General features: G+C 37.6%; 1 protein-coding gene across 3 annotated transcripts in view; it reads right to left on the bottom strand.

The window, feature by feature from the left end:
- Nucleotides 1-27040, bottom strand: part of BTBD8 (BTB domain containing 8) — a 58992-nt gene that overhangs the window by 6945 nt on the left and 25007 nt on the right. For 2 of the 3 annotated variants that reach the window (XM_063298252.1, XM_063298250.1), the window contains exons 4-15: nt 24175-24277; nt 22489-22578; nt 20114-20194; nt 17782-17878; nt 15832-15920; nt 15516-15618; nt 13889-14071; nt 10731-10868; nt 7087-7216; nt 4835-4896; nt 1347-1974; nt 658-748 (exon numbers count right to left, since the gene is read on the bottom strand). In XM_063298252.1, coding sequence (XP_063154322.1) covers nt 658-748; nt 1347-1974; nt 4835-4896; nt 7087-7216; nt 10731-10868; nt 13889-14071; nt 15516-15618; nt 15832-15920; nt 17782-17878; nt 20114-20194; nt 22489-22578; nt 24175-24277 — 1795 coding nt within the window. The remainder of the gene's footprint in view (nt 1-657; nt 749-1346; nt 1975-4834; nt 4897-7086; nt 7217-10730; nt 10869-13888; nt 14072-15515; nt 15619-15831; nt 15921-17781; nt 17879-20113; nt 20195-22488; nt 22579-24174; nt 24278-27040) is intronic. The other variant, XM_063298251.1, reaches the window with a different exon arrangement.

Genomic DNA, 27040 nt, shown 5'->3' with positions numbered 1-27040 from the left:
TGATGGTTAGAAGTCACTTCTTTATATATTTCTTTTCCTTTTCTTTACTACACAGTGTTCTTAGCCTGCCTGCCTGCCTGCCTTCCTGTACTAGTTTTTACTGTTGCAATTATAATCTTTAAAAAAAAATAAAGAGCCCCAGTAATGTCAGGCTCCGGACACTGAAGAAGCTTTTCCTTTTATTCAAGCAAAAGTAAATGACCCTCCCCTGAAAATATCTCTAGGCAATATGAGAAAGTTAAGGACACAACAGTGCAGTTGGATTGTTAATGGTATCTGGAGTGAGATATCCAAGAATGATGGACATGGGAGTAGGATGTGTTTCCCCATTCCCTGTGTAACTGGGACACTTTTAAGACCAAATATCTGACTAAATTTTGGGAGAGCTCAGCTCTTTTTACTAAGAGCTATATATGATACGTAAGAAAGCAGTATATAAATCAGCATTTAAAGAGATGATCCATATAGCCATTGGTCTTGTTGGGTCCTGGCAATATAGAAAGAGAGTTACTTTTTTTTTAGTCAAAACATGGCCCAGAACACAAAATTTGGAATCAAACACAGATGTTTTGACCAGACAGACTTGATGAGTTTTATTTTCAACAGGGATTTAAAATCCTAGCACATGAAAAACTAATAACCTACTTTGTAACATACCTGTTCATTTGACTATTAGCCTCAAGGTCATTAACGTGTTTTTTGGAAAAGGCTCCATTAGTCACCTTCATAGCAGATTTTGTTTTCAAAACTGTACAACAACATAATAAAAAATAGAATTCAGAAAGCAAGAGATCCTCAATAATGGGCATTTGCTAAAGGGTGTGTGTGGAGGTGTGTATTCTTATTTAGTTATTATATTGACATGGCCACCCATTGCAAGAAATGTGACTCTGGGGGACCATATAAATCTTGTATAAACATGTGTATAAACAAGCTTTAACCTTTTTCTTATACACATTACAAACACTGATTATCCAAAAACAATTCAAGCACTGAAATTATTCCTATTCAATAATCTCTAGCAATGATTAGCAGATTTTAAAAAAAAATCCCCAGATCATTTATCTGAATAATATACAAAGAAAAAAAGGAGAAAACATTATTTATTCTAACCTTAACTGGAAGTATTTTCATGCAGCTTCTAATAGGTTTGAGAGAGATTTTCCTAAGAGCCCATCTATATTTACTATTGCCATTTTTCCTTTATAATTGTTAATTAAACATCAAAAAAGAAGGAATTGGGATAATTAAAACTTCTTCAGACTGGTAATAAAAAAAGAAAACCTTCTAAGATAATTTCAACGTGTGAGCTCTGCAGCAAATTAGAAGGGACTCTCTGATATTACCTGATTGCTTTTTGCCTTCATCTGCTTTTTCCTCTTTGGGGTCATCTTTTTCAATGGACATCCGCAGATCTGGACTTGAATTGGTTGATTTGCTTAGAGTATCTGTGCTCATAAGAGAAGGAGATTCCTTTCCAACTGTCTTCTTCAAAGGTTTTGCTTTAATCTGTACACTTGAGATTCCTGGGAATACTTTGGGACGGGCACCTGTTGTTTTACCTTCTTGATTTTTTGACATTTTGCTGCTTCCTGCATTTTTGTGCCCACTAGAAGGTAAGGCCCGGTCAGAATCTTGTCTGGCAAACAAAGTTTCAATCTTAGCATTTCCGTTATTTTCAACTTTGGGCTTTATAACAGCTCTAGCCTTTGGTGAAGGCATTTTCTCTCCCATTTTGGATTCCTTCATCATCTTACAAACTGCTTTTTTACTGTCTTTCCCCTTTAAATCGTCATGCTTCAAAGCTTTATTACTGCTGTTCCGGTTGGTAGCTGAGGTATGGCCAGATGCTCCTAACCCATCAGATTTCATCTTACCCTGATTAGCAGAGGAATTACACGAAGAGTTTTCCTTTTGACTTGCTTTCCAAGCGGTATGTTTTATACCACAAGTTCCAGCAAAGCATCGGTTTAACTGAAGGAGAGTGGAGGGAAAGATACAATAATTTATCAAAAAATGTAGGAGGATCAATGTTACTTACCCTAAAAATATTGTTTATACATTTCAGCATGAATCTTACTCACAATACATTCTTAATTTTTAAAAATTCTGTATTGCTTTAATATGCAAAGGAAAAAAAGACCAAAAATTGCAAAGGCTTATAATAAATAATATGATATAACATATAAATATTCATTCAGCCCAATTTTAAAATAAACTTTGACCACAAGAAATAAAGTTAGTCACTCTTTCCATTAGACTTCTTAGTAGAGAACTGGTTCATAAACAGAAAGCCAATCCATATCAACAATCCAATATTTAAATCCGGAGTTTGTTTTCAAAGTTGAAGCGTAATTTTTTTTCTTCTGTCTCCTAAGCACAATAAATTTTTATTTAATGATAAATTCTAAATTTTTAGCATATAATTCAAGGATACTTTTACATCTTGAAACTATACTGATCTTTGTAACACCATAGTTACAAACATGGATATTAAACCAAAGTAGGGCAATAGTAGGATTGTTAATATGGGATATTCCAACTTTTTCTTCCAGGGTTCTTGTAAAAACTAATATCCGCCTTTATAACTTTAATTTTTATTTTAAAATACTGTAGATTTAGGATAATTCAAAATAACAATAATGTGGAAATTTTAGACACTGCTAATGCATCTGTGGAATCTGTGAAGCAAACTGGGAAATCAAGAGATGTTTTCATTGAATATACTGCTAGTTTGCAATTTTAACAATTGTAGTTCCTTCTAATAATTCAGAAGGTTTAAAAAGTTGATTGGCAATAAGATAACCTAAGGTATTAATAGTCTTACCTGCCCATGACTTCAAAACAACAACAAAACCCAACTTACCTGCAGCTTTCAAACTGGGATTGTCCCAGAATATAAATTTGTTCTGTGAATAAAGGTTGAAATTTTATTTCTGTCCCAGCACCTTCCAAATGTGCTATATAGCCTTTAATGTAGGAAAGACATCGAGCTATAGCTACAAATGCAACCAAGCTCCTGTCATGATGCCATAAGAAGTTATATAACATTTTTAAATTGTGTCCATAGTGGAGTCCTTGATGCTCTCTGAGCCTTATTGTTTTCTTGCAGATGTTTCATTGCCAGGCTGGGCAACATCTTCAGTGAGAACCATTGTGTATGAACCAGTGTGTCCATAGTGTTTTTTTTTAATCAATTGAATATTCATTTTTTTTTTAATTTGGTCACTTGTATTTCATAGATAAACTGAGTAATAAATTTATAGAAAACATATTTCAACATTTCAGAAAGGAAAACTGGCATGACTAATAATTGATCTGAGCATTTAAAGCTGCAGCTTTAACTAAATTTACTAATGAGAATGCCTTTTGGGACTCAGCAGGAAACCTCTGAATAAACATATTTTTCTTTTACAAATATATAACCATTAGTTCTCAACGTTCTGTTGCTCCCTAGCATGATCAAGAAACAGAACACAGTATGATGCTAGGCAGAAGGTATTCAAATAGAATGAGATTTGTTCCTTGCTGGTTGGGGTCTTTAGGGCAAAAGAATAGTTTATCCTGAGATGTCCTGAATATATTTTTGTCTTTTTCTTAGAAGAATAAATAATTCCTTGAGGATGAAACACACAGCCCTGCCCTTAGGAACAAAATGCAATGAAAATTGAATCAGTCATCTCCTTGCAACATTGGGGGGGATCAAGGTCTCCTTAACAAATATCCTACAGCACAAGGATAGGGAATATGAAGCCCTCCAGATGCTGTTAAATTACAGATTCTAGCAGTTCCAGCTAGCATGTCTGGTGATTACAGATTATGAGAGATGCTGTTCAACCACATTTGGAAGACACAGATTCACCATCCTTGCTGGAAGGAACTATAAAATAATGTCATGTCCAAAATGCAAAGTGCATTGCTAAGATGTCATGAGCACTGATGGTGAGCAGGAGGGGGCCCCTATCCAGGGGGGAAAACGCATGCGTAGTACTGAGGAGTTAAGCAGCCAAAGAGACACAGATCAGACCCGCCTTAACCTTTGGGGTTTATCTGTCTGGGTTTTTCCCACGCTTCTTCCGTTTGTTAGGATTTTCTGTCTTATGTAGCAGTAATAAACACTAGAGACCTACTCCTCGTCTCAGCGTGATTCCTGACTGTTAGGACATAAGATGAAAGTTTTTGAAAGGAGCAGATGGAATACTTTCATTTTCTTTATATCTCTGCCCCCCTCCAAAAAACCACCAGCTTCAGGTTACCTTCCTTTCCCAAATATTACTGTCCTAAGTTAAATGATTATCAAATGTAATCAGAGTTTACCATTCCAAGTTAAATGACTATCAAATGTAACCAGGTGCATAGCTGAGTATATTTTTCTCTCTCTCATGAACATACTGAGTTAGATTCCCTTGCAAGAATCCCTCTCAAAAGATGGATGACATCACAGGGTATAAATAATGGTATGAATTAAGGGAATAAGCTCCATTTGCTAGCTAGCACACCATTTGCTTTGCAACTGGGAAAGTAGGTTTTTACAAAACAGTAGGTTGGAGATGCAGAAAAAGAGATGTAGTAAATTACTGCTGTCTGATATACTGTGAGGTTGAATCTCACCTCTTGCTGTGAAGAAACATTTCTCTGTGCAAGGAAGTTAATAGATGGATATTTGCTTGTTAAAGTTACATAATAATGATATGACAGACACAGTAGCCTCAAGCCATACAAATACAAGTCCCCAAATAATCACATATCATATTTGAAAGATGTATACAAATGCTTATATACAGAAATCTGAATGTCTTGTAAAATGTAAGGTTTTTTCTTTTCTTTTTTTTACCTGAGAACTACTGAATATGGGCTTTTTGGTAGGTCTTCTGTCATCTCCTTTGTCAACAGCAGCTGTTTAAGAAAAGGACACTTTTCTTTAGGATATATTTAGAGAAAAGGGATGGAGGAAAACACAGTAGAACCATTAGGGTAGCTCCTGAAGGGCACATACACTTTTTAAAGTGCAAATTAGTAACAGAGGACAAGTCACATCAGACCTGGAGAAAATATCATCATCATCATCATCATCATCATCATCATCATCATCATCATCATCGTTTTGGTTTGTACATCCTTGAATAATGTACATTCCCACTGTTTCTACATACAAACTTTATTACATGTTGCCAATTTATCTCATGTTATTAATTTAAAACAGAATTCTTTCCTCTTATATTGATTTGGTAATATGTATTAAAATTGTATATCTGTGTTTCTAAGCATAACTGAAAATGAAATAATCATAGTAAGTGAGATCAGTCTTCATATAAGTGCTTTTAGTCAGGCAGTATAGTGTATGAAATTTCCAAACTGAATTTGATTGAAACTCTCTGATAATCCCAAATTAGATTTCTGCAATGCTACAGCTTACGTAACCTACACCAGAAAGATGCAGACTGAGGAATGTACTTTATATATAACATCCTTTGCCAAAGTACAATTTTTGGCAAAGCATGTAGCTCTAACAACTCTATCACTGCCTGCAATTATTACTTATATATTTTATGAATACATAGCATGTAAGAGTCAACTGCATTCCCACCCTGCAGTGAACCTGTTTTCTTAAGGGAAGGCATGAGGATGAAAATGGCACCTGGGTGGCTTTTTCATGTTCTTAAGGAAATAACACTATATGTTCCATATGCTATTTTTAAAATATAAATTAAAAAAACAGTATGTTCTACCAGGAACCAATACCATGGCAGTGTTTAAGCTTCCAAGTTTAATCTGTTTTAATATACCACTACTAAAAGGGAATATGAAGCAATTCCTAAATGGAACCTTTTTAAATTGCATGCTTCTTTAAAAGTTTATGTAGCCATTCAAGTAGCTCACACAGAAGAATAGCTCCTGCTCTGATTGTACAAAAAAGACATTCAATTACACAAAATAGAGTATTTTTATTCCTCTGGATACTGTAATCAACCTGCAGTAATTAACACTATAGCCTCTTTAAAGCAATAAATCAACTAGATAGTTATCACAGCTATAGACTACCGTTCAGGCTTCCCCAATTTACAATACTCTAAATATTCATGTCCGGGGAAGATAAGAACTGTAGTCTAAACTTATGCATGGGCTTATATTTTTACATTAGCATGAAAGCATTATTTAGAATGACATCATCTAACATACCAATAAAATTTCATTTTTGATATGATTTCCAAAAAAACAGCTTAATACCAGAGACTTTAAATAACACTTTACAATCTAGGATATTCAAAGCACTCTTAAGAAATCAGAAAAAATGCTTCATTTATATTATATTGGCATTTATTTTTTGCTACTGAAATGCTTCACAAAATACTATAATCTTGAGTGTGTATCTACTTCCCCATACCAGAGAAATTACATGACTATAGCAAAAATATTCAGTACTGCCCTGAAGCCATTTTCAGGTACTTTATCTGCAAGATTTTATTCCATACATTTGAAAACAAAGGACGGGGGTGGGAGAGAAAAGGGGAGGGCAGAGCAAGACTTCTTTTGTTTAGCTTCAAATTGTGCTGCTTAAATGTTTAGAGGCCGCTATGCAGCTTCTTTGATGAATCTTCTGCAGCAGACACACAGTATCATAGCATCATATCAATCATGAATTCAATGGACCCTTCATTTTCGACACAAATGAGATCAGCTGTTAAGCAAGATGTTCCTTAGTGTACAATATAGTCTAAAACCTCCCAACCACTACAATCATGAAATAAATGTATAAAATCCTTTCTGTAATGCCTATGTGCTTAACAATCCTAATGAATTACATTTAATCATTCTAAATGCAAAGGAAAAGACAGCCTACCTATTTATAAGGCTTCCATATAGCTGCATAATAACATTCACAATAGGGAGGTATAATCAGCTTGGCTTCCATACTTGAAGCAGTCTGAACTGTTTATTTTTCAAAATTCTTACACAATAATTGGAAAGCAGAAGGCTCATCAACATATCCTTCCAGCTAACATTAATTATCAGTTCCCATGACTTCTCTATAATAAAGGCACAGCTGTCATGCAAAGCGCTCAGCTCCAGTTATAGCTTGCCTACCTGCTTGTATTCTCTCCTGATCAGCTGCCTTCAGCAGTTTCCAACCCTCCGTGTGTCGAACAGCAAAAAATGACTGAAGCAGGAAGATCCACAGTTTATCACGCAGAGCCTGGATCCTGCACATAAACCCCTACGCTCAAGTAAGAGAGAGAAAATAATCAGCAGCTGGAAAAAACCTTATTGCCATAGCAACCAGTCATTATTCCTTAAAGAAGGTACCGGCTCCTTCAGCTAGATCAATGGTGCCATCACTTAGATATTATGATTGCTGAATAGATGTCGGGCTTTGCAGAGGCCAATTGTCCTGCATCATAATTTTGCTCTGCTTGAAGCCAAGCCACTCCCACAGATGCTGAAGCTCATAAAATATCAAACCTACCTACTTCTCTCTCCCCACTCTTCCAATTTTACAAACAAATCTCTTTATAGCTTTTCACTCTTGGCTTTGTCACTACAAGGTCAAATTCCCTAGGGCCCAATAAAGCATCTGGTTAAATTTTCACTCCTGTTGAATGAGTCAACAATAGAAGAGGTCTGCAGCAGTACAGAGCAGTAATTTATATATACTTTTCTATATATATATGCCTATGTATTAAAAAATACCAAAATTTTAAAATGTGCCACAATGGGTCCCTGTTAATTGAAAAAGACCTGACCTGCAAAAACATGGTAATTTCATCAAAGGCAATAGTTTTTTTTAAATATATATTTTTCAGCAGAAAGCTCCTAAGAACCTTTGTTTTCACTGCTAAAAATAGTAACCACAAATACTCAGTTTCAAGAATACAAAACCCAGGTGATGAACAATTCAATGAATAATATATTCCTTATTTTTTATATTGCTGATTGCTCCTCAGGGATAAAAATGGTGCCACAACTAGAATGTAACTTAATTTTAAAAGAAGGCTCATACCAGCCAGATCAATATCCCATCTAATCTGCTACTATTTGGACTACCTGTGATTCTCAAATCTAGTTTTATAGCATACCCATTGAGTTATTGATGGCTCAACTCTTCTGCCTTCCACATTTTGAAGCTGCACTTCAATAGTAAGGAGACTTTTGTATACATACATTTAAAGAGATTACAGTAACTGGGGGAGGGAAGATGAAAACCATCAATTCCTCTGATCTGTAGTGAATTAATCCCATTTTATAAAAAAGAAGCACAGGAAGACAGATGTATAAGCAAGCCTGCTCTAGATCAGAAGACAAGCACTGATGATTTCAGCTACAGGTAGTCTTCACTTAACAACCATTCGTTTAGTGATGGTTCAGACTTATGGCCATCCTTACACTTACAACCATCACAGTGTCCCGTGGTCATGTGATCACCATTTTCAACCTTCCCAGCCAGCTTCTGGCAAGCAAAATCAATGGGGAACTGTGTGACTTGCTTAACAACCACATGGTTTGCTTAACGCCCATAGTGATTCACTTAACGACCACCACAAAAAATTGTAAAATCGGGTCAGATTTGCTTAATTACCGCTTTGCTTAACAACTGAAATACTGGTCCCTATTGTGGTTGTTAAGCGAGGACTACCTGTATATCCAGGAATACATTTAGGATTAAGTAGTCAGTGGCAAAAAGATTTCTCCTATCCTACAAATGCCGATTGTTATGAGCAGCCAGATGATCTCTCACTCTGCTTCAGTAATTAAAATTGGGCTCAGAAGCACATCAGTAAGTATTTGTTTTAACCTCTGATGCTCCTAATAGTTTGGGCTCACCAGTTTCCTTTTAAGGGTCCCGCCCTTACTCTTTTGAGAGTGCTGGCCCTTCCAAAAGGGCCAGGCTAGAGAGAAATCATTTTATTTATTTTTATTTATTTATCAAATTTATGACCGCCCATCTCCCCGAGGAGGGACTCTGGGCATTTTACAATAAAACGTATCATAGTGGTGTTGAGAAGATGAAGTATGGAGGAACAGAGCGAAGAAGGAGAATTAAGGCAACAGAGGAGAAAAGCTGAGGGACTATAGAGAAGAGTGGCTGGACAGCATGATGTGGAACTTAAACCAAGCTCCTTAATGAACCAAGACGCAGCCTAGGCTCTGGCAAAGCTGAAGGAGGCACAAGCACTGGCTTCTTACTGAACCCTTCGCAGTGGCAAATACTGGGCAGACCCGGTGTTGGCAACTGGGTGTGGCCCAGGAGTTGGCAGCTACATGTGGCCTAAGGGCAGGGACCTCAGATCCCTCAGTCCTGGCAAGCACTCATCCGGGAAGTGTTTTTCCTTCAGGCGCAGGAGTGAAGCAAAACTTTGACAATAGACAGTCATCCAACTATCACTAAAAAGAACTGTGGCAGGACTGTGGCAATGACACCAACTCCCATCACCCAGTAACAGACCAAATTTCAATCCAAATGGAGGGTACTCAACTACACCCCTGGGTCAGACTAGAAGACTAGTTAGAGAAAGCAGCTGCTACATGGCAACTGTGAACAAGAAAATGCCTATATCATGCTAGAGCAGTGTTTCTCAACCTTGGGAACGTTAAGATGTTTGGACTTCAACTCCCAGAATTCCCCAGCCAGCACGGGATCTTAACGTTCCCAAGGTTGAGAAACACTGCACTTGAGGCTTTGGCAAGGGCTATCTAGGATAGAAGAGAAGAGATTGGAACATTAGATACAGGGGCATTGAAATATGAAATCATAAGTTCCAAGTAAAGAGTGTAGGATTAAGACTTTAAAACAGTCATATGTAATATAATATATGAAGATATATAAGGTAATATAAGGTTAAAAATAGGCTAGGTTATAGGATGATATAGGAAGGCAGATAGCCTTAGGGAAAGTTTTTTTTTTTAATCATTCAATCGTGTCCGATTCTTGGAGACTGTCTGGACAAGTCCCTGCAGTTTTCTTGGCAAGCTTTTTTGGATTTGGTTTGCCATTGCCTTCTTCCTAGGGCTGAGAGAGAATGACTGGCCCAAGGCCACCCAGCTGGCTTTGTGCCTAAGGCAGGACTAGAACTCACAATCTTCCAGCTGGCCCAGTGCCTTAACCACTACACCAAACTGGCTCCCAGAGTATTATTAGGAAGAACTTAAGGCAAATATGATTAATAATAATAAGCTAACAAATGTGACTGGAACTTCAATTTTGGATTAGAATCTTTATTTTGTAAAGTTTTCTAATAAAGCCATTCAACTTAAGGAATTGTTTTGCCTAACTGGTTCTGTCATTATCCCCCCAAATGAATGCATAATAGCCCACCTCCATTTCCACTTTTAAGATCCATACTGATTTTACAGGACCTTCTTAACTGCCTTACGACAGATATTGTGACTAGGCTGAGAAACAGGGCCTTCTCACAGTGACTCCATGCCTCCGGTATGAGTGTTTATCTGCAAGGTCTTTCATTGCAAACTTTCAGTACAATGTAACTTTTATCCTTAAAGCTTTATTAGAGTATTCTGTTTTAACTGCAATGGTGTTTAAATTTTAAAATTAACTGGTTAACTGTTCTAACTGCTAGCATTTCAGAACTGTATCACTATTAAATTATTTTCTATAACCTATTAATGCTGTAGATTACCTTGGTAGAATTTCTGCCCTTAAAGACTGGCTTGAAAGGTTCTAACTAAAAACGAAGAACAATTGGGATATGTTTCTGTTCATTTTTAAAACCTACCATCTCTTTCACATTTGAAGAACTGAGCAAAGTGTCCATTGCTATAAGAAGGCAACAACTATTTTCAGTAGTAACATCTTTCTTGACTGCTTCAAACACTTGATCAAGAAGGTCAGGTTTACTGCTCATGGCCTGAGCCTGGAAGACATTATCAGAAAACCAGATCAGCTGAAACCAAAACTGAACAATGCATTTTGGCGGAAGAACCTAAAAAGAGGGTGTATGTGGCTTTTTATGTGTGTGGGTCCTTTGTATGCTAGTTCTTCACACAAACACTGATGTGCTGAAACACATGGGCCAATTTTAATCTATGTATTTGTAACATACCTTGGCAAACCCTCCTTGATTCTTTTCGTTTTCTTCTTCCATTTTTTGTTAATCAGATGACAGAAGGATAATAAAACAATCTTAGGAACATGTATTCAGAATTAATCATGCTAAATTGAACAGGACTTATTCTCAGATAAATGAATATAGAATTGTAGGCTGAATATCATATCCACTCTTTAGTCAGGCAGAAGTAATAGAGACTTTTTGCTTTCTTCCTATATCTTGCCATATAAAAATAAGTAGAATCTCATACTGAAAATCAAGCTACTGTTCTACTTAGCATGATATTGTTTACTGTAACTGGTAATAACTCCCTGAAGCACCCCTCTCCAATGATGCCCTTATGGCCATTACGAGAGTCAATGTTCAACACTTCTAGAAGGCATCAGATTAGGGAAGATTTCTCTGGAGAGTAATTCCTATGTTTTAAGCTAGCAGGGTTCCTGGGGCATCTTGTTGGCAACAAACAAGATGCTGTAAAAAGGGGGAAAGTGGGATTGTCTTATGGAACATTCTTATGAAAGCTACAAAAAACTGGAAAGCTTCAATTTTTACCAACATGCCTACACCACCACAATATGTTTACATTTCTTTTTAGGGCATTGTTATGTAGAATATTTGCCCTAATTAGGAAAGTGCATCCTGGTAAACATGAACAAGCAAAGCTGTTTCAGGATAGTTACTATTTTATCCCTGAAATATATTACAAAGCTTCCATTTTGAAGCAAAGTTATCCACAGCGTCCATTGTTCTACCTACGATGCAATCATCTCACATGTCATGATGGCACAGACATATGTGAAAAACAAATGGTCCAAGGAATTCTATTCATGGCTAGTAGTGAAAATTTAAAACTGGATGGGAGAAGTCTGTCTTCTCAACGGTACATCAAATGCTACACGCTAATCCCTTTCTTAGAAAAGCTTTGCCTAATGGACAAAATTTGTAATGATTTTCCATCTGAGGAACTAATCAGAAGCTCAACTATTTATCCACAGCAAACTTGCAGCACTGGCTGCCTCCCTGTCTACCATAAGGTTATGCTTAATTTATAGGTAACACAGTTCAAAGTGTGACCTGTGACATTAAAACCTTTGCTTCAGTGAGCAGCTCCTGGTAAAGGTTACTTAATGAAGCAAAGAATCACTCAATAGGATCTCAGTCTGTCACTATTTTTGCACACTTATCTGACCAACAACACCATTAAACACAATGGACTTATTTCAAAGTAAACACACAGAGCATTATACTTAAGAATCTTTCTTGTTGCTAATTATGCACATTTAAAGTTGCACTGTATCACTAAAAGAAGTTTCATAGTCTGAGAAGCCCTGGCTCAAATTCAAACACTTATTAAGAGGATGGAATTAAACAAAGAGTTCTGAAGGAGAGAGGCTACATAAGAGAAACAGCCTCCAAGATGAATGCACAAATTCATGCAGGCAAAGAAACTTATTTCTTGCCTTCTTCAGTTACTCAATTGTTGGCCTAATTTTAATTTCTGTACCTTCTATATAGCTGTACCACTGATTTAAGGTTCAGATTCTATGTATCTTATTCATTCAAACCTATGCTCAGGATTAACTCTAGCAATACTGCTGTAATTTTAAAGGGCAGACATTTCAAAACATAAGGGCTTTTATTTTCTTAACCACAGATAGTCCTTGCTCAATGATGGTAATTGGGATCGGAATTTCTGTCACTAAGTGATGCAGTCGTAAAATACAATGTCACATGACCACATCCCATAGTGATGTTAATCCTGGCAGTCCCCGTTGCTGTCGTTAAGCAAAGATCATGAGTCATTAAGCAAAGGCCTCCTTACAACTTCCTGCCGGCTTCCAACAAGCAAAGTCAGTGGGGAAGTCAGCAGGAAGTTGCAAGCCTCAGGCTGCTCGCAAGCAGGCCAGTGGGCAGGTAAGTGGCTGCTGTCAGATGGGGGAGGGTGTGCAGGTGGCTGGCGAGGCGCAGCGGGGCCAGGGGTGGCTGCTGCCAGGTTGGGGACGGTGCATGGGTGGCTGGCACAAGTGTGGCAGGGCTGGGAGTGGCTGCTGCCAGGTCAAGGAGACTTATTGGAGTGACTTGTGACTCTCCCCCAGCTTCCCCATCGACTTTGCTTGTGGGAAGCCGGCAGAGCAGGTCGCAAATGGTGATCACGTGACTGTAGGACATGCAACCGTCATAAATGTAAGCTGGTTGTCAAGCACCCAGATTGCAATCATGTGACCACAGGGGTGCTGGGACGGCTGGAACTTTGAGGACTGGTCGTAAGTACTACTTGTTCAGTGCCATCGTAACTTTGAACGGTAGCTGAACAACTGGTTGTTATCCAAGGACTACCTGTAATAACATCCTGAGAATGCCTACCATATACTAAGTTTTTATGTTTTATGTGCACAATAGGTTTGCATTCATTAAAGGAATATTTGAATCTACTGCAGATGATTGGTAAGGCTTCAAAATAGGCCAGAATTAGAACCAAAAAAATTCATTCTTATCACATTCAAAATAAACTCCAATCATATTTTTAGAAAAACATTCTATGCAAAATGGAGAACACAAATGAAACACTGAATACATAGAATAAAACACTGAAAAAAAGACAAAACAGCTATTAGCTAATAATTCAACAGCTTACATTGTAGGCTGTATGAATCTACAGCACTGAACAGAGAATTTTCTTCTTCTTTCAAAAAGTAATCAAGCATCTAGAATCTCTGCCTGAGGGAAAGAATGTTCTCTCCTTTAGCCACTGAACTTCTAGCAAAACCAATATAAAACCCAACACATGGTCTGTGATAATGCTACTATAATTCAGGTATATTTACCTGTAAGAGGGCTAAAAAGCTTTCACTTTGTATTATTTCTGGAAAATTTGTCACCATAAATGCCATACATTCTTCTTGCAGTCTAGATGCCAAAGTTCGAGCTGTTTCAGTCCATTTCACTTGGGGAAGACTAGTAAGCAGCCTGTTGGTTTCCATCAAAAGATGGGCTGCATTCTGTGGGCTCTTAAAATAAAAGAATGCACATGTTCTGAGCAAAAATTTGGCACAATTCAATAAGTACATCTTACACCATAGCATTAGCAAATTAAATTCTTCTCACTTCAATTATGGGTAAAAGCATTCCACACATGCCAATAGGAAGTAAGGTGTGAGAATAAATGGAATGCTTAGAAAATGATTTGACAATGAGCAGGAAGTAAGGGATATGCAATGTCCTTGCAGCAAATACTGGACTGATTATATAATACAGTGGTTTATGGATCTGAAAATTAGTGCATCAAACCCAGGATAATTCTGCTTGACAGGGAAAACAGACTGAATAATTGAAAACTGCATGTAAATGGTGAAAAAATACATTAAGTAGATGAATTTGTACAGCTTAGTAGAATATTTACTAAAGATGAAAAACTGATGAAAAAAAAAGGACAAGGTAGTGGGTACTGTGTGGTTTTTGCTAAGAGATGTTTACCCAAAGAAGTGAAAACGGCAGCCTGCAAGAATGTGTTTCTGCCAACTTTTGTTTTATAGAAGTGCAAAATATATATATATCAATGGCACTGGTGTACTGAAGAAGTGTGCATGTTAAAACAAGAGAGGAGGGGGAAGAGAGAGAGAAATGTGTAAAAATGAATGACTACTGAGTAAGTGTAGACTGAATACAAAAATGAGTGACTGGTTCAAAAAAGTGGATTGGGGTGCTTTGATTATCTAACTACACAAAATGAATGAGGATCAAATTGCAAACAAATACAGGAAAGAAGAATGAATGAATGGAGAGGAAAGGGAAGACTGAAAAATTCATAACTGGATGGAATTGATGAGAGAGAGGTGAGAAGTTTAAACAACAAAAGAAAATATAAACTGGTTTACGGAGTTGATGGAAACAAGGATGGTTTGTTAGGATAGAAAGGAATGAAGAAGTATAGGTGTTAGTGTAAGCTAGATTTAGATTTCCTTTTCTTTTCTATTATCAGTTCTATTATTTCCTCACTCCTTGCCAGCTTCTTCCAACATGCTGCATCCCAGTAAATCAGGATGCAGAAATAACCAAAATGCCATTATAAGTCATTATAAAAAGCCATGGGGAGAGGGATTAAAATAAATTTCATTTACAGATATGTGCCTCTCTACATTTAATTGGAGTTTATTGTGAGACTTGGAAGGTACAAGAAGCAAGTGTGCCTACAGGAAAAAAAAATCTTGTTTCTCCAATGCCTTTCAGCAGAACAGAACTCCTTTGATTAAGTGTTACCCAATGTAACTTGAGATGGTGGATGATACCAGTTTTTCGATTTTGAGATATCAGTCAATTAGTTCAGTCTGAAGTAGAAGGCAAATTTGTATAATCAAAATAAGTTAAATTACACCATAAATTCATATCAGTTTTCCAAGAAACAAAATTATAAAGTAAATTAACATGAATTACTGAAAACAGGCACAAACTTACCAAAGAATCAATCAATGCAGTAAGACAACTATTTTGGAGCTCAGAAGATAAATTAGCAAAGTTTTTTTCTGACCAACACCTTGCAAAATTTTGTACCAACCACCTGTTAAAGGAAATGTCTTGTTTAAATAAATCCATCAAACAGGTTTAATAAGATATGCATTTCTATTGGCATAAGCAACCAATAGCGAAGTGTTTTTACATATTGCATCAAAATATAAATAGCTTTCAAAAAAACTGTAACCTTATCCTTTTAAGATGAGTTTAAGATTAAGCTGTGAAAATGGAAATCAGTCAAATATATTATCTCACTTACTTCATGCATGCATCATAAAGGTGTTCTGCTCCTGTTGATTGGGCAATAGCCAGACATTCTAGAACAGGCTGATGCTTCCCAGGCACAGGCTAGAATTGTTAGAGAGTAACAGGCTAGAATTATTAGACAATAGGAACAATTACTGTCATTGAAAAACTTGTAGTAAAATTCAAACTACAATTTCCAACAGAATATTCATGGTCACTGAAAGTATCATTCTTGTCTAGATTTCAATGGTGTCAAAATTTTGCAATTCTTTCTGCAGCCTGATCTGCAGCTTCATCTAAAACAATTATCAAACTTTCCACTTCTAGGGAATCCTTTCCACATCAATTTATTTAACAATACCCTCCAATGTATCTCTCATGAAACCTCTGTGCACTGTAGAGGATGTTATTACAGGTAGTCCTCATTTAGCGATTAATCGTTCAGCGACTGTTTGAAGTTATGATGGTGCTGAACAAGTGGCACGACCATTCCTCGAAGTTCTGGCTGTCACAGCAACCCCACAATCAAGTGATTGCGATCTGGATGCTTCGCAACCAGCTTGTACTTAAAATGGTTGCAGTGTCCTGCAGTCATGTGATTGCCATTTGTGACCTTCCCTGCCGGCTTCCCACAAGCAAAATCAATGGGCAAGACAGCAAGGGGGGTTGCAAGTCACTCTGGTAAGTCACTTGCATTCTCCCCCACCCAGCAGCAGCCAACCCCAGCCCCACTTGCACCGTGCCTTGCTGGCCACCCATGCACCTTCTCCCACCTGGCAGCAGCCACCCATGGCCCTCCTGCACTTGCGGTGCATCTCACCAGCCACCTGTGCACCCCCCTCCACCCAGCAGCAGCCACTTACCTGCCTGCTGGCCAGCTTGCGAGCTGCCTGGGACTCACATAACCACCCAATATCCTTGCTTAACGATGGGGAATGCTGGGATTGCCATTGTTAAGCAATGTGGTCATGTGACATCATGCTTTACAACCACATCCCTTAGCAATGAAAATTCCGGTCCCAATTACCATCGTTAAGCGAGGACTACCTGTAATATCATTGAAAAGCTGGCTATGAGTACAATACACTGAACCACAAACTTACCTACACTAATATAAAAACATTTTCAAAATGTTACTGTAATGAATGCCTATTCTAAAACACTCTCAGACTCATGAGCAGGAATTCAAAGATATCTGATTTATTAAAGAATAGTGTGCAGGATCACAGAGAAAGCTGAGAATGATAAAAGCGCGTCAAATGCAAACTAAAAACCCTCAGTGCAAATGAGATCCCTCCCCCCGTAGAATCTTCCCAAGTTCACAATCCTAGGTGCTCCTAACGGCTTCTGATGGTCTGCGGGAAAAGTCCTTGAACAGAGTACATAACCCAAACACATTCCATTGTAATGACCATAGATACAGAGCTTGGTACAAGGTTCCACAGCAGCTCTCTCCCAAACAGAAATGCGCGTCAGCGCCATGGCATGTGAAATGTTACGATGTACAGTGCACATTGAAACAGTGAACATGAGAGTTACATACTGTGTGTAACTTAACATTTGGATGAAAAATTCCTTGCAATGACTATTCATTCAAAACAGTTCATCTCCTTGTTCAGTATTGCCTAAGGCAATTTTAATTCACTTAAATAATGAAATATTTCTGTTTTATTCCTATTGGTAAACTTGTTTTTGGGGGGGACGCCACTGTTGCGACATTTTCTTGGCAGACTGTAGCGGGGTGGGTTGCCATTGCCTTCCCCAGTCGTCACCTTTCCCAGCAAGCTGGGTACTCATTTTACCGACTTTGGAAGGATGGAAGGCGCCCCCTCAAAGGGTGACTCAGTCATTGCACAGGGGACCTTTCACATCACACAAACTTGTAACATTTGATTCCAAAAATTTAGGATTGTTCAGCTCTTATCAACACAGTGTCCAAGTAAACAAATAAAGTGGGGCATACCTTTTGAAAGAAGTTACAGTAGTCTCTTTTCAGAATGTATATAGCTATTTCTCTTAGACCTTCTAATCCATACATGTCTGCAATGCTCAGTATATATCTAAAGTAAAAGCAATAATGAAAATTAACCATAAAACAATCATAAGAGAGTCACTGGAAGCCCATAATGGAATTGTTCCATAATAATTTACATCGAGGCAAGCATCTTTCATTCTAATTTTTTAAAAGCCTGGTAAAGTGGTATTTTTAAGGGAAGTTGTATTCCAACAACAACTTTAAAAATAATTTTTGCAAATGTATTATAAATTAATAATTCATGTTGCACACATGAGGCCATAAGTTTTGATACCTTACATAAAAAAGGAATTGTGCTGGGGTATGGATGTTAACGTAACTAAAAATTCAAACCATATTTATTCATCTATAATCATGTATACAAGGACATTTTAAAAAGTAATCCATAGCACGTTTCTTGTATTTCACAGTGGCTGCCATTCTGAATGAGCCAGTTTGAATTACTTGAACAATGCTGCTAATACAATTACATCTTGCTTTTGGATATAAATTAAACAATTTAAAGAAGTTTAAAACCCTTGTTATATTGCTAAAGAATGCTCCCCAATTTTATATTAGATAGTTTGTTTTCAATAAACCATATGAAGAACAAAAAGTCAGAATCCAGAGGAAAGTTATTGGCTCACCCGCAGATGAAGGCCCCTTGGATGAGAACAATTTAGTTCAGCATCGTATTTCCCACAATCACATAGCATTTGGCTAAGGAATGTCTACAACCAGAACATGATGGCAGTTACCACCCTCCCAGCAACTAGTATTTAAAGATATAGTAAAATTAGATTTTACTGTTTTCAAAATTTAACCTTATTTTTCGTATTTATTAAAGTATTATGTTCTAGCTTGCTGAAGACTGAGACAAGCCTTAACTAGCTTATCCCTAACATACCTAGAGTTTATCTTCTCATAGGTCCGGTTAAAATCTTCTATAACTATCATCTCTGGCCTAGTATAGTTCTCATTCTTCTGCTATCTAATCTACTGGGTTGGGATAACACAACACAATCCTTCTCTTTTATTGGAACAATCACATTATCCCAGAATAGAAAACCTAATGCTTCCAAATGATCAGAGTACAATTCTTGCAGTTCTTTGCTACTGATCAAGCTGGCTGGTGCTGATAGGACTTGAAATCTAAAGTCTTTGAAGAATACCAGGTGCCTACCCTGAGTTAGTACAATGTTCCAAAATAAGGTTAACCATTGGGACTTACTGTTAGCTATAGTTTCTTAATTAGATTGAAGTTGGTTAGAGCAGACTCTGGTTAAGAGTAAACAAGAGTGAGCATAGTTATTTAATTGTAGTTTACTTTATATTGACATTACATTTCACAAAGACTGGAGTTGGGGAAAATTCACCCTTGCGATGGGATATCAGAAAGAGTTTAGGAAGGAATCACACAATCACATATTCTGCTTGAGGTCCCTTAACTAGTAGCTAGGGCCTGGAAGCATGGTTGTTTGCATGCCTGCTTATTAAACCACAAACCCTCTCATCCCCATAACATCGACCCATCCCACCCAGCCATGCAGGAAGGGCATGCTACGGATCCCATCAGCAAGGGAGTTTCACTTGGCGGGATCCAGGAGGCGAGCCTTCTCTGCAGTGGCACCTGCCCTTTGGAACATGCTGCCCCCCGAAGTGAGGCAGGCCCCTTCACTCCTGACCTTCCGGAAGGGTGTGAAGACCTGGTTCTGCTGCCTCGCCTGGGATGGGAAGGGCAATAGCTCTTCCTGGGGGTGGCTGGTGATGTAGAGTTCTCCCTACCGAATGGAAATTTTCCCACTTGGATTTTAGATTTATATTTATGATTTTAGTATTGTGGACTTTGATTTTGTAATTTTATGTGTTGAGGTTTTTAAAGAATAATTTTATTGTAAACCACCCAGAGTCCCCCTTTTTGGGGGGAGATGGGCGGTAATAGAAATTCGAATAATAAATAAATAAATAAACCAAGCAAACCACAATATAGTTACTGCACTATGTGAACCCAGACAGCAAATGGTTTCAATAAATGGAAACATTCAAGCAAGCATTTTCTGTTTGTGTCATGTCTGCTTAGCAACTAAGTGTACTAAGGGTAATACACAAATACTGTTATTCTCATGCTAAAATACAGATTACATTGCAAGGATAATTATTTCTGGCACCGTTATAATTTCATTTCTGGATCCTGAGATGCAACTTCTATTTAAATACAGATTGATAAGGGTTAGGAAATAGGCATGGAATATTATTAAAAACAACATGACTTGATACATACCCAGCATTTACTTTTGGGGGGAACTCCAGAACTGCTCCATAGATAAAATGCAGAATGACAGTCATTTCTGCATGACTTATGCTACAAAACCAGAAGAGAAATCAGTTACAGAAACCAGAATCTGAAGAATACAATACAGTCTTCACATTTTGTACATCCCATGTAATTCACCAAAACTTGTGTAGCAACCTAATCACATTATGTGAGAACCAGTGTGACGTAATAGTTAAGATTACTAAAGATTAGGGGGAAATCAGGTTCTAGTCTACTGTTAGCCACCGAGTGATTTTGAGCCAGTCATTCTCCCTCAGCCCTCTTCACAGGGTTATTGTTTTGGGGGAAATGGGAGAGGGAAATGCTATACATGCCACCTTGAGCTTCTGAATGAAAAGCAGAATATAAATCTACTAAAGTAATTTTCATGATGCAAATCTACTTCAAGATAAAGCAACATCACTAAAATTTTACATGGGGTTGCCTCCCCAAACTGCTGAAAATGGGAAAACAAGCAATATTTTTAACGAGACCTCTCTTTTGAAAAACTCAGCAATCTGTCCCTTGACTGAAACCCTGATATCTTCTTAACTGGTAAAGTGACCTTCAAAAGTCTCAAGGAAGTGCTATCAGAATTTTATGATCATGAGGTTAAACTATCTTTAAACTGTTCATCTCTTGAACGTGGAGATTTGCACTAATTTCTGAAGTATTTGGAACAAAATCTTTTACAAGATTTTCTATGTCTTCTACACATGCAAAATGCCTTGTGAAGACTTCTCCAGGAGCTCACGGGCAGAGAAAAACAAAATCAGCTGCTACAGGTGATTACAGCACACCATGGTTTTGGTCTATGAGAAACCTTCAAGGAGTTTCAGGGTTGTGCATTGCCCATTCCCCTTGCATGTAATGATTCTGTGATTTGGTTGGCACAGTTTGTGAGTGTCTTATCCATTGTCTTCAGTGGAAGCCAAGTGGGTTCGTAAGTCACACTAATCTGAACTGATTCTGATTTAAGGCACGGTATGACTCCAGCTACTGTAGTCTGTAAATTGTTTGTGTAGTGTAAACCCAGTCGGTTATGGCTTATTCTGCAAAGCAGATTATATTGCACCATATTGTAGCATGATAACTGAACCAGACATTGATCCATGGATCAGGGGCCCTTGTTTAAATTATTGCAAAGCTCCTCTGTTTTGATCTTCCCTTTTTCCATCTCTTTACGATGTCCCTTTGGAAAGCTTTGGGGACAGCATGCTTCTGCCATGGCAGTCCCCAAAATCATCCTGCCTCCTTCCAGTAGAACCTCTCCTCAATTATAGCCTCTTCTGTTCAAAATCCAGTTGTGATCCTGCAAGTTAATCCTGCTTTTTAAAGGTACACCTTCCATAATAATAAAAGCTATGGTACCTGTAACATATGACCACTTCATACATTAAATTTGAGTTTCTAGAAAAAGGAAAAATTCTTTATTTTTACTTAAATAGCAAAACCAACAGCTGTCTGACTGTATATGGAAACAGAAGATAGCAATAAAAACAGTGAAAAGAAGTAGCCCTGCTGCCTTGACAGCTGGTCTCTTAAATACCATTTTCATTATTTTGGGATAAGCCATATGTACTATGCTCTCAAGTGTTCATAAAAACTACACAGAAATTTGCAGTGAGCAGGGTGGCATGAAAGCATTTCTACTGTAACAGCAGCTCAGGCAAACTCTTGATATCCTCACAGTTACACTCAACAAATTCTGTACATGCTTAAACCTCACTTACTTAAATGGAGTTTCCTGCCCCAAAAACATACATAGGGTGACAACTTTACATAGGCAGAAAATTCTAAAAGCAACTCTGGATTTCCCACTCCTAGTCCAACATCTTAACCATTTCATCACACTACCCCATACAGCTTAGCAGATCTTGCCATGCTCATTGCTCTAAGCCATCATACGATTCACAGGGTGTGAATTCAGTCGGTTGTGGTTTATTCAATAAATGACGGTTAAGCAAACCATCAAAGTTGAAACCAGGGAAGACTTGTTCCCAAGACTGTCTTTTACACTCATTAATAGATAAGTACTGCTGCACCTTTGCCATCAAGACAAAGAATAATGAAAGCAAAGACGCAATCCCAATTAATTGCCAAGCAGACTGCATTCCAGCACAGAATGCTATTTTTACTTTTTCAGACACCAATCTCGCAAAGCAGATGCTGACCAAATTCACAGATAAATCTTGCTCAGAACTCTTGCTCAAACTTATTCATCAAACACTGTATCAGAGCAGACTTAATCTGAATTCTTTTACGGGTAGCTTGACTTCTTAAAATTTGGAATGATTATAAATTGCCATTTTTCCACATGATTTGTGAACACCTCAGCTTACCCTTGAAGGGTGACATGCTCTTGAGAGCTTTCTGCCCAGCTTCCGTTCAGCATAGCAGAAAAGTAACTAGATCTGGCACAAAGAATAGCCCTGGGAGAGAGAGAGTAAAATACAAACCATGTTACTCAGTACAAATATTTATTTTAGAACTGCTACAAACTGTTGAAATTCGATAATTCTTTACATGTATATTTAAATTTACTTTACAAATATAATGTATATTTGTTCACTGTACTATTCTTTCTAGTATCTCTGGCATTTAATCCAATTTGTTACAGAAAAATTAGGAAAACTCCTCTTTTCCTGAAATGCCTCCAGTTAAAACATTTTTTTCATTATCCACAAAATAACTAAGGAAAAAACTCTCAAATTCCTTTGAACACATATTACTAGTGCTTTCATCGTTTTGCCCAGAGAAGATACATTCTTTTGAGGGTAGACTTACAATTTAACACTAATTCAAATATGACAATGCTGTAGCCTTAATACAGATTTTCTTATAAGGTTCATATTAGTAGAATAGATTTTGGGGGCGGGGAGGGGGGAGAAAGGATTTCTCAAAAAAGTTGTACAGCTCTATTTCCTTTTGCTGTAAACTTTCACCTGAAAAATTTTTAAAAATGCAAATGGATTTAATCAATTCATAAATGCCAGCTTTAATTTAGCACTGAATTTGCTGTTCTCTGACTCAAGGCAGTAAGAACTTCATATATTCCATAGAACTATCTTGCTGCACAGAATCATACAATGAATTCATAACAATTAGTGTTTTCATTCTGAACAGCTCTCCAAGTTCTGTTCAATGGTAAAATCATCTTACCATCTCCATCTGGTTTTTAAAGAGCTAGGTGAATGTTTTCAGCTCAGAAAAAACAACTCTGCCTTCATAAGCAATATCCACCAGTCCCTTATAATTGGAAGGGTTCATACGTCATAATAAACCAAAATTTTCAAGAATTCTAACTTAATGTGAATTTACCAGGAGGCTCACATAGGTTGCTTAATCCCTCCTCCTTTTCTTCCTGCCACTGTGACTCGATAAACAGTTTCCCAGCTTGACACTTGTTAAGTAAAAAACAAATGGTGGTATTCAATTTCAGTTTGGCAGTAGGATGCTACTGACTGAACAACATGCTGGCTTGTTAACGGTAAGCCAAAATTCTCAAAAATTCTAGGTTACTGGGATGGACAGAAAAGGCCAGCATTTCTCTGCAGCTTTAAACATGCAACGTCTAGCACCCAACATTTTGATATGTTGTCTCTTTTAAACAGCTTTGGTTTTCTTCCCCTGTTTCCTATTTATGTCATGGGCTGCAATACTTTTTTGATATATCAACAGAGAAAAACCCAGAAATAAGTGCCGTAGTATCTGTGCAGTATCTTATTTTCTCTTATCCATTAGAGATAGTATGTTCTACATTTTGTGTCTTGAAAGCTCTTAACAGCTCATAGCTCAAGCAATTTCAAAGCTCTGTGCTCCTCTTTAAGCAAGACATTTTAATTTTTGATGGATCAATGCATAACTGTTTTTACTTTTTAAATCTAAAGGCTATACAGTACAAGCATACATTACTGAAATATGTACAAGAAACAGTATTTGATAGATGGAGAAAGCATAACACCACTCATACACAAAATCCGCACCAACAAATATCAGAACTAGGAGACATCATAAAAAGAAAGTACCTGTGCACTTCAAATGGCTTTTCATCAATCCAAATATTAATATCTGAAAACCAAGAATTCTGGTAGAGCATCAACAGGTCTTTTCCTAAGCCAGATGTGATTTCTGTTTTGGAATCAAGTAAAAAAAAACTCTTCCTAATATATATTTACATGTATTTAAATTCAAACATAAATAGGTGAAAATGTTTTTAAAATGTTCTACTGATGAAATAAATATTATATAAATGCTTAATTTTTTGTATTTGAGGGTGGCATCATTTCTTAGCAGTACTCATGCTGGGCATAAAAAATTATGAAATTCAAACTGGCCAATAGCAATCATAAGATAAGAATCATGCAGTTCTGTAGCTTGCAACCAATAAAAGTAAATCCTTCATGTTTTAGTTCATGTGGCAGCCTTTTTAAGCCTGGCACCCTTAAGATACATTAAACTAAAGTTCTCATAATTCCAAGCTAGTACAGAAAAAGACATACCAGCCAGAACTCCTGGGATTCACAGGAGCACCAGTTGGGTGAAGACTCAGCAATAGTATAAAATACTCTACTTTCCAATAGTGGGAACTCCTGTTTAGTTTTCTGCATACTTTCATGTCATCTCTAGCAACAGTGATATAACACATATGACTTATGGGTACATTTGTTTTTCTTTTCTTTTTTTCTTTTGATTCATCTTTTATTATATGAAAATACTTAATAAATATCAAGAAAAAAGAAAAGAAAGTTTTCTGCAGAGTACCTTGCAATATACTGTACCAGCAAAAAATTAATGATCTTTCTTGATCTGCCTTCTAGGATTGTAAAAAAGTATAAAGTACTCTGCAGAGTTCATGGTATGTACAAGACAACAAGGGATAAATAACTGTTTCATCTATACTGCAATTTTCTCTCTTTGGATAGTGGAATGAGGAAATTCTATGACCCTGAAATTGCTAATTATTTAAAATTAAGTTCTGAAACCTAAATTGTAATTGGAACAACACAGCAGTCTTTAGTGTTAAAATATATTTGTCAGGACACTATTTTTTTCTTTATGCATTCAATTATTAAACACAGGAGGTTTTTGAAGAGATTTTGACTTTGAAATAAACTGGATTTCAACACAGGATAGAGAAGAATGGCTATGTCTGATGTCTAGGCATATCTCCACTGGGAATCCCTTTAGAAGTAACTTTATGTTATCATCTTCTAATTTTTAATCATGATTTTTCCTTCTTCACTTTCACAGTGACCCTTTGTGGGTTATTTTCTTTTACCTGATTATGATATTTCCATAGTTATGGGTTTTGTTTTACTTTTATGTTTATTATTAAAGGTTTTGCATTTATATATAATCCTTTTTTTCTTTAAGCTGGTTATTTTGATAAATAAAAACAAGTTTCATTTTTTAAAATATTACATAATCTTTGTGGTGACATTGAGCTGGGAGCACGTTGCATCTTCCCAATATAAATTATATATCCAATTTTTTTTTTACAATATTTTCATTGTTAGTATCATGGAATATCAATAGTTAAAGAGACATATCCGAGAAAGATTTTTTTCCCAATTTGAAAAAACACTGAAGTCAGAAATAGTGTTTTTGGAGAAAGAAACCAAGTTTTTCCTGACAAAAAACTTTTACTTACAAAGAAATGGGTTTATTGGATACTGTTAGTGGAAATTCAAACACAGCCAGAGGAGTGACGGTACTAATCAAGAAGTCTTCAAATATTATAATTGTCCTGTTCAGACTATGAAACCAGGTGGAGGAATATAAAAATACTCTATATTAAATAACTATTTACAATAATTAAGTCCTTTGAAATACGAAGAACTGGATTCAGTCAAACCAAACTGGGCCACAACGAAACAGCGGAACAGGATCTTCCAACTAGGAACCAGGAGGCTGGCACACTGGAAGGGGTTGAAGACCCACACTGTACTGGGAGCCGGTAACTTGAACCTCAAGCAAGAGGTTCAACTGGAAACACGGCTGGACTCGACAAGAAGGTCTGGACTTGACTGGATTCTCAGGACTGGAAACTAGAAGCAAGACGGGAGCTCAGAGCAAGGCTGGACTCAGCTGGAAGCTCCGGACTAGGTTAGATTCTCTGGACTGGAGGCTTGGAGCAAGGCTAGAAACTTGGAACAAGACTGGACTCAGCTGGAAGCCCTGGACTAGGCTGGATTCTCTGGACTGGAGGCTTGGAGCAAGGCTGGAAACTAGGAACAAGACTAGACTCAGCTGGAAGCCCTGGATCAGGCTGATTTCTCTGGACTGGAGACCTGGAGCAAGGCTGGAAACTGGGAACAAGACTGGACTCAGCTGGAAGCCCCGGGCTAGGCTGGAACACAGATCCCGAACAAGATAGGTGTGAAGTACCTGAACATAGCTGAGCACATGAAGTGTGGTTGGACAGGACCAAGGACACACAGCGGCGCTGGAGTTTCAAGGCATAAAGAAGCTGCTTGGAAGATTGTGGAGTTTCAAGGCTGGAAGCAAGGCTGAGACTGCTGGGCTTGGCGAGCAATGGATCCTCAATGGCAGCAGAAGCGGGATTCCAGTCCTCTTCAGAGTGGAGCAAAGGCACTGATTCCTCTTCAGCAAGAGACGCTGTCTCTGATGCAGGTAGGTACTCTTCTGTGGAAGCTGGAGGCTTGGAGGATCGGTTATCTCTGGCAGCTCACTCTTCACACGGCTGCCTTTTATCCCGATCCTTGGCGCGCTTGGACCCTCCTGCAGCCAATCAGGCTGCCTTTTCCTTCGCGCACTTTTCAGCCGATCGTTGGTGCACACTGATTGGTGGATTCAAATCCTCCCCCGAATCTTGGCCAATCAGCACCTTGGACCTTTCCCACGCTGTTGACTCATCCTGGAGTTTCGTTT

This window comes from Candoia aspera, chromosome 3 (genome assembly GCF_035149785.1).
Source record: "Candoia aspera isolate rCanAsp1 chromosome 3, rCanAsp1.hap2, whole genome shotgun sequence".
NCBI classification, from domain to species: domain Eukaryota; kingdom Metazoa; phylum Chordata; class Lepidosauria; order Squamata; family Boidae; genus Candoia; species Candoia aspera.
This window is presented reverse-complemented; position numbering and strand designations above follow the sequence as displayed.